The 15,920-nt window shown below is 43.6% G+C and overlaps 1 protein-coding gene across 1 annotated transcript in view; it reads right to left on the minus strand.

The window, feature by feature from the left end:
* Positions 1 to 15,920, minus strand: part of HDAC8 (histone deacetylase 8) — a 52,729-nt gene that overhangs the window by 11,300 nt on the left and 25,509 nt on the right. Inside the window, exon 9 of the mRNA XM_044306645.1 lies at positions 9,124 to 9,218. Coding sequence (XP_044162580.1) covers positions 9,124 to 9,218 — 95 coding nt within the window. The remainder of the gene's footprint in view (positions 1 to 9,123; positions 9,219 to 15,920) is intronic.

A 15,920-nucleotide genomic window follows, 5' to 3' on the forward strand; every position in this document is an offset into this window, starting at 1 on the left:
ATCTTATATATTTCTCACTAGGAACGCATGTACTCCTAAAATATGATGAGAAGAATTTTAAGTATAGACTTTGTTAATGAGTCTCCATTCAGGGAAGGCGGTGTTATTTTAACTAACAATCACCCGTTGAATTGACAGAGGAGACACACATGTCTGTGAAAGTACAAGGTCTATTATATTCTTATCAAAACCATAAATTTGATAGTTTGGGAGATGTCTGACTTGGTACCTTAATGTCTATGCTTTAATTGGTACATGTGTCAAAGTTAATCCCTGTAGCTCTGATTTAGGATTCCATATTATATGGGTATGGAATGTACAATGAAGTCAGACCTGGACATTTAACCCTTACTGGTAATGATGCTCATAGCTTATGCAATAGTGCCACCTAGGTATAAATAAGTAACATTACATCAACAGCAGAAATGCATTCTGGTTAATACAGTTACATCACAGTCATTATCATATGTACACGCCTAACCGACAATGACTGGAAAACTCCAAGTTGGGAAAGTGTGTGTAACTGATAAGTTTTTGATAATAAACCACACACAAGAGAGAGAAAGAAAGAAAGACCCCAGGAGAAAAATCCCAATGATCAGAATGGACTTTAGAGCTGACTTCCTTTAGACTCTGCATATCATCTGCATTCTCAGGTAACGTATAACTATTTTATTTTTTATTTTTTTCAATATCTCTTTATTGGAACAAGAAATCACTCGTACAACAATCAATGACAAGACAGTGCATTGTACAAGAAAGCAGCAAAGCATAATGTACATTCAATACTGATGAAAATGTGATTTCTTAATTCACCTTTGTACAATTTTATACCCCCCCCCCCATCAACCCATACCCGCCCCCCCCCCCCCCCCCCCCATCCCTGAACACCAATCTAACACCACCGGACATGAAAAAGGGCACGGCCCACGACGCCTATCACCTCCTCCAATGGTGCACTCGGCCCAGCGCCAGCTCATAGATCCAATCGCCCTAACTTGCCTGCCAGTTGAGCCTGTAAATACCAACTCGTGAGCTTGAATGGGGCTATGAGTTCCTGAATTTCAGCATCAGACAATTGCTTCTCTACAAATCTCCTCCATTTTTTAATGAACTTCTCGACCAAACGCTCCTTATCCTGTTCTACCTCCAACCTTTCCATATAGAGAACATTTTTCATCGTCCCTATGACCTCTTCCCACACTGGTGCTTCCTTCCCTAGCCAATGTCGCAAGAGAGATTTCTTCACCGACATTAGCAGGAGATGAATACCCGGCTTAGCGACTAATGACCCCATCTCCTCACCCTGGTTCTTAGTAACATAGTGGAATATACATTGCTGCGGCGAGAAACCCACCACATCACCCCAAACGGCTTCTATAAATTCCACGGCCTGTTTCCATACCGGTTGCACTGTTGGGCATTCCCATATGGCATGTAATAATCCTGCCTTCGAGAGGCCACACTTAGGACATTCCCGTAGGTAATGAGCCGGGGCATCTGCATAGGAAAGATTAAAGGCGTACGTCGCTCTATGTAGAAGTCTTAGTTGCGTCTCTCTCCACTGTTCATTATACGTCGCACGCCTAACCAATTCCATCCCTTCCCTCAACTTCTTTGCTATATTTGGGTCGGATAATTCCCTTTCCCAGGGTTTGTATGCCCCTTTTACCAAACCTATTGTCTGAATGTTATGAAGTCTACGGTGCAGCTCAGAGAGGGGCATGTGAGAGCCATCTTTGCCCAACAAAGCCGCAAACCATGCTAACCTATCCGGGTCGCCCACGGAAGTCGCCTGTGCATTACAGTAACTTTTAATCTGCTGAAAGGGAAGATAATGGGCATCCTGTAATTCAAACTGCGCCTTTACCTGGTCCCAAGTCAACCATTGGAGACTAGGGGTGTGTAGTAGGTCTTGAAGAATCCTGATATTCTTTTCCCTCCATACCTGGAACATGCTACTCTCCCTGCCCTGAGAGAACGCCGGCAGTGCCCATAATGGTAATCTGGGTGACAAATAGTAGGGAAGCCCATAAATCTTCCTAATCGCCCTCCACGCCAATACGGTATCCTTTAATAGAATAGACTGCCTAATTGACACCGGTATGTCTTTCATCCTGGAGTGTAATAGGGCCTCTAGATTTTCCCCCTCCGCTAATTCCCTTTTTAATAGTAATCGCCGAATAGTGCCCTGTGCCCCACACCCAATCACGCACATGTCTGAACAGCGATGCCAGATTATAGTGACGAATGTTCGGCAATTGCAACCCCCCTTCATCCTTCAATAAAGTCAATTTAGCGTAGGCAATACGAGGCCTCTTAGTCTTCCAGAGGAAACGGTTAAACGCTCTCTGCACCCTGACTACATCAGTGTGCTTCAGCAACACAGGAATAGTCTGAAGTGGGTAGAGTAGCTTCGGGAAACTTACCATTTTGATTAAATGCGCCCTCCCACACACCGATAAGGGTAAGTCCTGCCATTTCTCCAATTCATTTTCTATTTTGAGGAATAGAGGGGGGTAATTCAACTTGTATATTGACGCAGGGGTGCGACCTATCCTAATGCCCAAATAGGTCAGATAGTCTCTCCGGACTTCCACCCTATTTTGTAGCCGTTGCGCTGCAGGCGACCGTTGGTCCAGGAAAAGGAGCTGGCTTTTCCCCACGTTAATCCTATACCCTGTAGCTCTGCCATACATATTCAAAGCCTCCAGAGTCCCGTCCAGCTGAAGTTCCGGAGAACCCAGATATAGCAAGATGTCGTCCGCAAAGCAACTAACTTTCAGCTCTCTTGTCCCTATCTTGATGCCCTCAAAGATGTCCGAATTAATCAGCAATCTCGCTAAGGGTTCCATCGCTAAGTTGAAAAGCAACGGGGACAAGGGACATCCCTGCCGCGTACCCTTCTCCAGCGTTATTGGTTTGGACAGAAAGCCCGGAACACTCACACGTGCCTGAGGGTTACCATAGAGTGCCCTCAGGAAATTCCGGAAGCTCCCCGTGATGTTGACTCTATCCAGAACCATATCCAACCATTGCCAATCGACATTATCGAATGCCTTCTCAGCATCTACTGCCAATAACGCTGGAGAAGGCCCACTTTTAGGACCCCCATATCTACTTAGGACTGCTAGGACCTTACGTATATTAGTCACCGCAGATCTACCCTTCATGAACCCTACCTGATGTGGGCCAATTAGGTCAGGTATACAATTGGCCAATCTATTGGCTAGAATTTTTGACAGGATCTTGACATCCTGATTTATCAGGGAAATCGGTCTATATGCGCTTGGCTGCGTCAAGTCTCTACCCGGCTTCGGGAGGACCTTAATATAGGCCATTTTGCCCGAATCGGGTAAGCTACCCCCGGCCATGATGTTATTATACAGACCAATCAGCGTTGAGGAAAGTTCCGGGGTCATGGCTTTATAGAATTCCGCCGGGAATCCATCCGGACCCGGGGCCTTACAATTTGACAGGGATTTGATTGTCGTCCCTAGCTCCTCCTCAGTGACGTCTCGACAGAGCGTGTCCACCGCCTCGTTTGACAATCGTGGCAAATCTACCCTCCCTAAGAGATCCCTTGCTTCTTGGGACCGGGGAGGATCCCCTGCATATAAAGCTCGGAAATAGTCTCCTAGTATCTCCACAATATCCTTCGGCTGAGAGCACAACTTTCCGGATTTGTCTTTTAGGGGGTGTAGGGCCGATTGTTTAACGAATGGGCGTGTCAAATTAGCCAATAGCCGACCAGCTTTATTGCCTACCCGAAAAAACTTAGCTTTTTGGTAGTCTCCAAACCACTTCTCCTTACTTTCCTGACAATAGTCAAAATTATGCTTGGCCGTAACCCATAAAACCTTGTTGGGGGTAGTGGGATTTTGTAAGAACTGAGTGTATGACTCCCGTACTCTCCGAGTGGCATCCTCAAACTTCTGTCTCGCCTCCCTCTTCTTCCCTATCGAATAGGACATTATACGGCCCCTAAGTACCGCCTTTGCCGCATCCCAGAACAGGTTTTGATTGGTCGCGTGCTCTGCATTATCCTGAGAGTATTCCCACCACCACCCCTTCAGCTTATCTAAAAATTCCTTGTCCCCAGATAAGTGCTGAGGCATCCTCCATGTAAAATCCTGTCCCCTAGGGACTGTATCCACTAGTTCCATTACTACTGGGGCATGGTCCGAGACTAACAGATCCAGGATCTCAACTAGTTTAACTCTGGACAACAGCCCCGGTGATGCCAGGAGATAATCAATCCGGGACCATGACCCCTGAGCATGGGAAAAGTGGGTGTACTCACGATCCATTGGGTGATGGTATCGCCAAGTATCGCAAAGACCAGTATTCTGTAACAAAGGGAGCAACGTCTGGGTCCGTCTGGGCTGAGTAGACTCCTCAAGGGCTCCACGCTTCCTATCCTCCTGCTCATTGTGCACCCTATTGAAATCTCCCGCCACTAATAGCATTGATGAATCCTCTCCCAGGATGTCCTTCTCCAAGGACTTGTAAAAGGCAGTCTGGGAGGCATTAGGGGCATAGACATTATGTACGACTATCTGTCCCACTGGGGAATCCATACATATTTGCATCCATCTCCCTAGATTGTCAGTGGATATGGAAGAAATATCATAACGTAAACGCTTGTGAAACAGGACCATAACGCCCGCCTTCCTACCCACTGAAGGAGAACCCACTACCTGACCCACCCATAGTCTACTCATCCTAGAAAAATCAGCCTCCTCCAAATGGGTCTCCTGCAGGAACGCCACATCTATATTGAGTTTTTTTAGGTGGCGCAGTACCGCCATTCGCTTCGTAGGGGATCGCAACCCCTTAACATTCCACGAGGCTACCCGCATACTAGTGTCACTTTGTTTGCGTTCTCTGCAGGAGAAGCCACCAGGAGCAGGTCAAAAACTTGCGTTGCATATTGGCACCAAGGCATCCGTAACCTAACCCCTTCAAGATTGGTGATCAAACTCCCCCCCCCCCCCCTAACCCCCCTACCCAACCCCACAACTTTAATAACTCAATTATCGACTTCACTTTTTTCGCACATCTAGCGGTGTAGTAGTTGTCACTACCCATTGCGGACCGCAACATTAACTCTCCCCTACAGTACCCCATTCACCGACCCTTAAACTTCGGCATAATCATAGGAATCGACACATTAACATAAACGAACTATAAGTCCAAAGGTATCTCACGTGACCCTCCAGGGCGAACTAGGTAATCAAGGATAAAACTCGGGACTGTCTATGTTCAACTCGGATCTCCTTCCCTAGGATCCAATTCAGCTGATCTGGGCTCCGGTCTCCCCGACCTCTGGTTAGCTCCTCTACCTCTGCCCGAGGAAGTGGAACGCAGGGAGGATGACGGCATAAAGTCGGCGAACAAGGGGTCCGACTCCAGCACCCCCATTGCTTCTCCTGGCGACAGGAAAGTGTCCACCGTCCCATCTTGACGAAAAACCCTCAGGGTTGCAGGGTAATGCAAGGCGAACTTGACCTTATTTCGAGCAAGAGCCGAGCAAACTTGCGAGAATTCCCTCCTGCGCTTGGCTACCTCTGCAGAGTAATCGCTGAATAGGAGAATCCTGTTACCCCGAATCATTAAGGGCCGCGCATTGCGTCGGAATTTCGCCAGAATAGCTTCCTTTGCGGCATAGTTCAAGTATTTTACAATCGCGGCTCTAGGTCTGGTGTTACTGTTCCTCTGTCCCGAGGATAATGGCGGCCCTAAGCGATGAGCTCTCTCCACCGTGCAAGTGCCCCGCAGACCCAGCGCTTGTGGGATCTCTACCTCACATATATCCGCCAGTTGCGTCGGAGGGATCGATTCTGGGAGGCCTATAATACGCAAATTGCTCCTCCTGGACCTGTTCTCTAGGTCGTCCAACTTCTCCTTCAGGTATTGGTTGTCACGCAGGAGGTCTCGGACGCTACTCTGGGTCTTTGCCAGATCATCTTCCACTACTGCCACTCTCTGTTCCACCTCTGCAATCTGTGAGGTATGTTGCGCAACATCAGACTGCAATTGCTGCAGGGCCGACGAGACTGTGGCTTCCAGCGAAGCTTTAATGTCTGGGGCGAGAAGTTTAGCCACTTCTATGGCCATAGACTTGCACGAGGCTGTTAACTCCTCAGCCGAAGTGAGACAGCACTCCCCATCTTCCTCCTCTGATCCTGATGCCTCTGCACTCTTCTGGGTCGACTGAGAGGATGATCGGGTGAACCTATGCCGTTTCTCAGTCGCCGGCGCCATCTTGCCCCTGACTTTCAAGTCGTCCCCTGGCGGGAGCGGTGTCCGCGGCTCCTTCTGAGAACCGCCTCTGACCACGAACTTCTCCATAAGTGACCCCTACAACTCTAGGGGAATCTATGGGTACCTTCCGGCCCCGAAGTACGGCGGTTCTCAAGGTGTTCGGGCCGGTCAAACGGAGAGCTCCTTACACGCGTCTCTCCATGTGCGCGCCGGAACCGGAAGTCCGTATAACTTTATTATGTGTAGAATTGATTGAACTAATTGGCCTGATATTTATTAACTCCCCACTTTAGTGCGGATGTATAATGTTAAAAGTGCTACATCAATATTATCACTATTCAGTAAAGATGCATATTACTGAATAAAAGATCTAATATTGATATCGGAGAAACTCTGATTGGAATATTCACATTCCATAGTCAATATCAGGCCTGATAATTTATAAGTTGTGTCACAATACTACACGATATCCGAGATTGGTCAAAGTGTGAGCAGAGCAAGGGTTCGTATCTACCCTAATCACTATTGAGTTTACTGTGTCAACTGATAGTATGTCTCATAATTGTGGTCGAGACGGTTATATTACATTTTATGTTTGAGAGGTAATAAGGAACGCTGGTATTTGTGTTAGAGCTATCTAGTGGCGAATTTAGGGCACCACATATTACTGCGTGTTATTGCATATTATAGAATTTTATATTAATTAAGCTTTGATTGTATTCTAAGTTATTGTATAATAAATCATTTATTTTTGCACAGACGCTTGTACTATGTTTTACTGATTGCACAATATAATTAAATTAACGACAAACTCTTTTTGAGGTGTTTTATATGTCCACCTCTAGGATCAATTCTCTTTAAAAAAAATTCCTTTGATCCTTTCTTTTATATAAAGCATTTGCTTGATATCCCTGACAAGTTTAAGGTCTACGGGACTGTAGCCAAACTCCATGCACGTGACCGCAAGAGAAAAATTGATGACAAATTGAAGAGACAGATAATAGGAATGGTAACCAAAGAGCCCAGAACAACTTCCAAAGAAATTAGGGATGAACTCCAGGTACATCAGTGTCAGATCACACCATCCTTCACTGTCTTAGCCAAAGTGGACTTAACGGAAGAAGACTGACCAAATCATAAAAAAGACTGGAATTTGACAAAATGCATATTGACAAGCCACAAAGCTTCTGGGAGAATGAAACAAAAGTGGACCTTTTTGGCAAGTCACATCAGCTCTATGTTCACAGATGCAAAAATGAAGCATACAAAGAAAAGAACAATGTACCTACTGTGAAACATGAAGGAAGTTTGGTTATGTTTTGGGGCTGCTTTGCTGCAGCTAGCACTGGGCATTTTGAATCTCTGCATGATACAATGAAATCTCAAGACTACCAATGCACCCTGGAGCAAAACGTTCTGCCTAGTGTAAGAAAGCTTGGTCTCAGTCGCAGGTCATGGGTCCTCTAACAGGATAACAACTCAAAACACACAGCTAAAGTACACAAGAATGGCTAAGAGCAAATAATTGGACTATTCTGAAGTGGCCTTCTATGAACCATGATATAAATCCTATCGATCACCTGTGGAAGGAGCTTAAACATGCAGTCTGGAGAAGGCACCCTTCAAACCTGAAACAACTGGAGTACTTTGCTCTCAAGATACCTGTGGACAGGTGCAGAATTCTCATTCAGAGTTACAGATCGCTTGATGGCAGTGATCGCCTCAAAAGGTTGGCCACAAAATATTAAGTTCAGGGTACTATCATTTTTGTCCACGCCAATTTTATTAGTGTGTTTTTTAAATGATTCTGTTGAACCAAAATTCAAAATTGATGTCCGATTTTCAGTAAATTTTTTATTTATTATTAATTTTGTCAGTTTCAAGTTATTTCGATGACCACTGTGTTTTTTTTCTTTTTTTTAAGGGCTCTTGCACACAAACGTATTTTCTTTCCGTGTCTGTTCTGTTTTTTTTTTTTTTTTGCAGAGTGTATGTGGAACCATTCATTTCAATTGGTCCGTTTCCGTATTTCCGTTCCGCAAAAAATTAGAACATGTCTTATTATTGTCCACATTACGGACAAGGATAGTACTGTTCTATTGGGGGCCAGCTGTTCCGTTCTGCAAAATACGGAATACACACAGATGTTATCCATATTTTTTGCGGACTGCAAAATACATACGGTCGTGTGCAAGAGGCCTAACGGAAGGGTACCAACAATTGTGTCCACATGTGTAGCTTCTTACTTGGCCACACAATTTTGCACGCAATTGGATGGTGTCACAAATTTGCTGTTTTTAGATGCATTTGTTGAAGAGATTGATTTAAAGTTGCATAACATTGTAAAATAAAAACATTCTTAGGGAACGCTTTTGTATTGCATTTGAGTGTTCTTACTGTAGTCTTGATGATAGAAATACAGCAAACAAAAAAAGCTAGAAGAAGCATGCAATTTTTAGAATCTAAAAAATAATGGCTAAAAAATTGTGTGAACACTGTGAAGAAAGCCATACTGCAGTTTTACAAGCCTCTTTCAATAGAGATGCGAAACTAATACCAGTTTGCAATTAAGAAAGAATCCACAGGTTTATTAGATTAAGAAAGACTTTGTAAAAAATGTAAAATGCAAGGAAGGCAGCCAGCAGATATGATGAAGAGGTAGATTACCAAGCCAGGAGAACAAGAAGTCAGTATGTAAGTCACATACAGAGGAGTCTTTGTTTTATAGTGTCTACTAACAAAACAAGCATTCACAGGCTTCGAAGGGCTAAAGTAATTCAAGATAAAATGTTTATCATTCAGGTCTCTCCCACCCCAAATGTTTGAAAGTTGGCCTACAAATACCGTGTACAGTACCTCATGGTCTGGGATTTCAGAAGATAAGGTACGGCCTAGGATTACTGCAGTCAAGTATGTCCAGCAGCGAGCTGTATTGGGAAGATGGTATCCCCCTAAAATGCAGAATAATAGTTAATCTAGTAGGTGCTAAGACATAAGTGATCTAATTAATAAACATATGACAAAGAATTCAAGCATTAAACCAAATAAAGATTTTCTAAAATATTAACTCCTAGAGTCGCAAAGGATTTTTCATGTTTGCGTTTCATTTTCCCTCCTGGCCTTCCAGGAGCCATAACTTTTTTTTTTTTTTCACATAATTATATAACTCTTTTTTTGTAGGACAAGTTGTGGAATTGAAAAAATATATATGCAATTCCACCACAGTTTGGTCTTTACCGTGTTCTTTATGCGCTAAAACTGACTTGTGCCCTTCATTCTGTGGGTTGGTACGATCTTTTCATATTCTGACTCACAATAACTTTCTTACAGTTTTGTCTACAGAGCTGTATGGAGTGTGTGTGACTTTTTGATCACATTTTATTCAATTTGTTGAATGAGCCATATTTTTTTTCCCATTACTCCATTTGCTGTATAGGCTAAATATTTTTATATTTTAATAGTTCAAGCATCATGGGGCGCAGTGATGCCCATGATAGTTATGTTTTTTTTAAATTGTTTTTTATTGTAATTCTGAGGAAAGGAATTTTTTATTTATTTTTTTTACCTTTTTTTTTTTTAGCCCTGCTAGAAGGCTAGAATATGTGATCTTTAGACTGGTTCTGGCTTCAGACTGCTTCTGGCTTAGATAAAAACAATCTACGCTTCATTTGTTTTTATCCTATGGAGCCCTGCCACTTGCAGGCCTCTATAGGAACTACAGCTCTGATACGCTAGGTCTCTTCAAACCCAGGTGACCGGTCTCACTGTCCAAGCCGTAGGAAAAAAACACTCCCACAGTACAATGCTACAGCTGCCATGCTCCATTGTAGGGATGGTATAGGGCAGCTTATGAGCATGGTTTCCTCCAGACATGACATTGAGAATTGAGGCCACAAAGTTTAATCTTGGTTTTATCAGACCAGAGAATTTTGTTTCTCACAGTCTGGTAGTCCTTTAGGTGCTATTTTCACACTCCAGGTTGGCTTACATGTGTTTTTTTTACTGGGGTGAGTCTACTTTCTTGCCACCCTGCCATAATGCCCAGATTAGTGGAGTGCTACCATAAGGGATCATACACATTGTATTTTCGTTCCGTGGCCATTCTGTTTTTTTTGTGGATCGTATGTGCAACCATTAATTTCAAAAGTTCTGCAAAAAAAAAAAAAAAAAAAAAGGGAACTACTCCGTATGCATTCCGTTTCCGTATCTCCGTTCTGCAAAAAAAAATAGAACATGTCCTATTATTATCTGCATTATGGACAAGGTTAGTACTGTTCTATTAGGGGCTAGCTGTTCCGTTGTGCAAAATACGGAATGCACACAAACATCATTTGTATTTTTGTGGATCCCTTTTTTGCGGACAACAAAATACATACGTTGTGTGCATGAGTCCTAAGGGTCATGTTTCTCCCTTCTACAAACGGGATCGTTGGAGCTTACCATTGGGTTGTTGGTCTTACTAAGGTCCTTCCCCCCAGATTATTTAATTTGATGGAGTGGAGAGCTCTATGAAGAGGTTGCTTCAAACTTCTTCCATTTAAGAATTATGGGGGCCACGGTTCTGTTAAGTGCAGTAGAAATTATTTTGTACCCTTCTCGAGCAGGGTTGCACTGGGTATTGAAGTCTCGATACTTTTTCGATACTCTGATACCCGATTCGATGTTATACCGGGGATTGGCATTTTTTCAATACTTGTAATGAACAGGAAGCGTCGCTCGCATGAAGCGCCGCATCCTCTAAAAACAGCTGATCGGCGAGTATGTCGGACCCCTGCCAATCAGATATTTATGACCTATCCTGAGGGTAGGCCATCAATATAAATCGCTGCACAACCTCTAACTTTATTTTGTGGCTCAATAAGAAAACGTATTGGTTTTGTTTTTCCTCTAGCCATTTAACCCCTTAGATACCATGGTCAACAGTGTCCACGGCACATAACTGGGGATTTACAGAGGGAGGCGCTCCTTCTTTACATCATTGGGCCCCTCCTGATAAGAATGCAGGGACCCAATGCCCGTTATGGAAGCTGGAGGCCTTACAAAGTGGAAGACTATTATGCCCTACCCTGGATCTTAGAATATTGCAATGCAAAACAACACTGATTTTTAATGTAAAAAATACATAGATTACACTTACTGGTAATCCATTTTCCATGAGCCCATGACAGCACCTGTGAGAGACTCTCCCCCTTTCAGACAGGAAACAGGAACTTCCTAGATCTTTAAAAAGGATCCTCCTCTCTCCACTCCTCAGTTTGTGACAAGACCCATAGGACTGAAATAATTCTATATACAGTGAAACCTTCACGCTATTACATACATATGTGCGCCTATATCTACATGCTTTATATTTACAGGGGATATAAAAAGTCTACACACCCCTGTTATAATGTCAGGTTTCTGTTCTTTAAAAAAAATGAAATATTTTAGGTGGAGGGAATAAAAAATTAAATAAAAGTGGTTGCATAAGTGTGCACACCCTCTTATAACTGGGGATGTAGCTGTGTTCAGAATTAAGCAATCATATTCAAAATCATGTTAAATAGGAGTCAGCATACACCTGCCATCATTTAAAGCGCCTCTGATTAACCCCAAATAAAGTTCAGCTGCTCTAGTTGGTCTTTCCTGAAATTTTCTTAGTCGTATCCCACAGCAAAAGCCATGGTCCACAGAGAGCTTCCAAAGCATCAGAGGGATCTCATTGTTAAAAGGTATCAGTCAGGAGAAGGGTACAAAAGAATTTCCAAGGCATTAGATATACCATGGAACACAGTGAAGACAGTTATCATAAAGTGGAGAAAATATGGCACGACAGTGACATTACCAAGAACTGGACGTGCCTCCAAAATTGATGAAAAGACAAGAAGAAAACTGGTCTGGGAGGCTACCAAGAGGCCTACAGCAACATTAAAGGAGCTGCAGGAATATCTCGCAAGTACTGGCTGTGTGGTACATGTGACAACAATCTCCTGTATTGCTATGGGGTAGAGTGGAAGAAAAACATCCAAGCCAGGCTACATTTTGCAAAAACACATCTGAAGTCTCCCAAAAGCATGTGGGAAAAGGTGTTATGGTCTGATGAAACCAAGGTTGAACTTTTTGGCTATAATTTCAAAATATATGTTTGGCGCAAAAACACTGCACATCACCACAGTGAAGCATGGTGGTGGCAGAATCATGCTTTGGGGCTGTTGATCTTCAGCTGGAACTGGGGCCTTAGTTAAGCTAGAGGGAATTATGAACAGTTCCAAATACCAGTCAATATTGGCACAAAACCTTCAGGCTTCTGCTAGAAAGCTGAACATGAGGAACTTCATCTTTCAGCATGACAACGACCCAAAGCATACATCCAAATCAACATAGGAATGGCTTCACCAGAAGTAAATTACATTTTTGGAATGGCCCAGCCAGAGCCCTCACCTGAATCCGATTGAAAATCTGTGGGGTGATCTGAAGAGGGCTGTGCACAGGAGATGCCCTCGCAATCTGACAGATTTGGAGTGTTTTTGCACAGAAGAGTGGGCAAATCTTGCCAAGTCAAAATGTGCCATGCTGATAGACTCATAACCAAAAAAGACTGAGTGCTGTAATAAAATCAAAAGGTGCTTCTACAAAGTATTAGTTTAAGGGTGTGCACACTTATGAAACAATATTATTTTATTTTCATATTTTTTCTTCCCTCTACCTAAAAGATTTCAGTTTGTTTTTCAATTGAGTTGTACAGTTTATAGGTCACATTAAAAAGGTGGAAAAAGTTCTGAAATGATTCATCTTTGTCTAATTTTTTTACATCACAGAAACCTGACATTTTAACAGGGGTGTGTAGACTTTTTATATCCACTGTATAAGTATAAAATTACCTTCAAATGAAGGGACCCCTCTTTACCTTCATTTTTTGGGATTCTAATGGAATGAAGGTATAATGATCTATGAAAAGCCGAAACTACCTTTGGTAGAAAATCTGGATCTGGCTTAAATTTGATCCTGTCATCCAACACAGAGGTATAATGAGGAAAGGCAGATAAGGGGGAAATCTCCCCCACACGTCTAGCTGAAGTAATTGCTACTAGGAAGGCTGTCTTGTATGATAACATTCTTACAGGGATGGAATCTACTAGAAAGGACCACATTAAGATCCCAAGCGAATGATCTGGGCCTAATGGACGATTCAGTCTGGAGGATGCTCTTATAAACCTCTTTATCCAGGGATGAACTGCCAATCTAACCTCAAACAAAACTAAGTGCAGAAACCTTAACTTTTTACAACAGGCTTTGGGGTAAGATGGGCTTAACTTCTTTTTGCAAATCCCATGCTCTCTGCCTTTTGTCTTGTGGGTGACCTTCTTTGGGGGCTCCTTAACCAGCATTAACACATAGCCCAAAGTGAATAAGATAAGAAACAATAATCTCCTAACCAGGAGATAGTGGGGTACAACCCCTCTTACCCCGCAGGTGTACCATGCCAGATTCAGAGTGCTGCTCCTGCCTTCGGTGCGCTGTGGTCCACCCCCCTCTTCCTGCAACATCATCAGTGGAATTACAGTGGGACTCTGGAAGGGCAGTGGTCACCACCGTACAGCAACCTGCCACACTGCTGCTGCTCCCTTCCATGATGGCTGGCCGGCGTTTCCTTTTGAAGGGCGTGCACCACCCGCCATGTTTCTGGCTCCTCCCCGTCACTGCACCAGCGTGGAAAGCACGCGTCACATCCTACGCGCCAGCTCAAAGCGCGCCGGAAACAGGGACTGCTAGTACCTGCCGCTCCGACGTCCATGGCACCGAAAGGAGACAACCCTGGCTTCATAGTGGCTCCTAGTGGAGTTTTACGCCGTCAGGTACCCTCCACTAGGTATATAATTTAACCCTAGAGGTCCTGCAGCCTGCAGAAACTTTGATCCGGGAAAGATCCATACACCTGTCCTATGGACAGGAAACAGGAAGAAACTGAGGAGTGGAGAGAGGAGGATCCTTTTAAAGATCTGAGAAGTTCCCGTTTCCTGTCCGGAAGGGGGAGGATCTCTCACAGGTGCTGTCACGAGGCGATGGAAAAGTGATTTATGATGCAAATTGAAAACATAAAAAAAGAAACCTAAATAAATTTGGTATTGCCATAATCATACTAACACACCGAATAAAATTATGTAATTTATACAGCACGGTGAACCCCATAAATATTAATTAAAAAATACTAACAGAATAACGTGTATTAAACATATGGCACCTGCTGCTTATGGAGCATGTAGGCAGCAGTGCCAGACAGAGTCCAGGAGCGCATTTTAAAATCTTGCCCTGATCAATTAGCGGGAGTTTTACCAGTATATTAAATCTTTCACTTCAGTTGGAAATACGGTAGTCCCTGAATGTTTGACCATCCCTGTGCCCAAAAAGCAGGTTTAAATTATTGGGTGCTTGAATGATTATAGACCAGTGGCCTATGAAATGCTTTGAGACTTGTCCTGTCCCATACGAAGGCCAGTATTCCAGGTGAATTGGTTAGTTACCAGATTGCCTATAAGAGCGCAATAGATCAACAGAAGATGCAATTTCAATAGCATTCCATTCTGTCCTGTCTCATGTGGAAAAACCAAATACGCATGCAAGGATGTTATTGATTTTAGTTCTGCTTTCTATGCTATAATACCCGAGAAGTTCATTGAGAAGCCTAGGAAACTCTGCTAGTCTATGTTTGGGGATTTTGAATTTCCTCACAAATAGACCAAAGAAAGGAAAGAGGGGAGGGGGTGAGTCGGCTACTTTAATGCAGGTGCTCCACAAGCATGTGTCCTCAGTCCGGCTCTCTTTACATTGTTCATTCACGACCGTGTATCTACTTAGGCTACTTTCACACTAGCGTTCGGCTGTCCGCTCGTGAGCTCCGTTTGAAGGGGCTCACGAGCGGACCCGAACGCTTCCGTCCAGCCCTGATGCAGTCTGAATGGATGCAGATCCGCTCAGACTGCATCAGTCTGGCGGCGTTCAGCCTCCGCTCAGCAGGCGGACACCTGAACGCTGCTTGCAGCGTTCGGGTGTCCGCCTGGCCGTGCGGATCCGTCCAGACTTACAATGTAAGTCAATGGGGACGGATCCGTTTGAAGATGCCACAATATGGCTCAATCTTCAAGCGGATCCGTCCCCTATTGACTTTCAATGTAAAAGTCTGGACGGATCCGCTCAGGCTAATTTCACACTTAGCCTTTTTTTGCCAATTTAATGCAGACGGATCCGTCTGCATTAATATGATCGGATCCGTTCAGAACGGATCCGATCGAACGCTAGTGTGAAAGTAGCCTTACTCATCTAACACCATAGTGAAATTTGCCGACAACACTACAGTTATAGGATAGATATCAGGGAATGATGAGAGTTGTTGCAGGGAGGAAGTCCAGAATCTAGTTAGGTGGTGTTGAGAGAGTTGATTTAAGGAGGAAGGCTCCTTCTCCTCTCTATATAAATGGAGAGGAAGTACAAAGAGTGACTGACTTGAGGATTTTGAGGCTTTAGATCTAACAAAGACCTGACATGGAGTGTTAATACATCATATCTGGTAAAGAAGGCCCTACAAAGGCTGTTTCTGAAAAAATGTGATGGAGAATATCCTATCTTATTGTATTACGGTTTGGTACGGTACTATGGAAAATAGAAGAGATATAGGT

The sequence above is a fragment of the Bufo gargarizans genome, chromosome 9 (genome assembly GCF_014858855.1).
Source record: "Bufo gargarizans isolate SCDJY-AF-19 chromosome 9, ASM1485885v1, whole genome shotgun sequence".
Taxonomy (NCBI): Eukaryota; Metazoa; Chordata; class Amphibia; order Anura; family Bufonidae; genus Bufo; species Bufo gargarizans.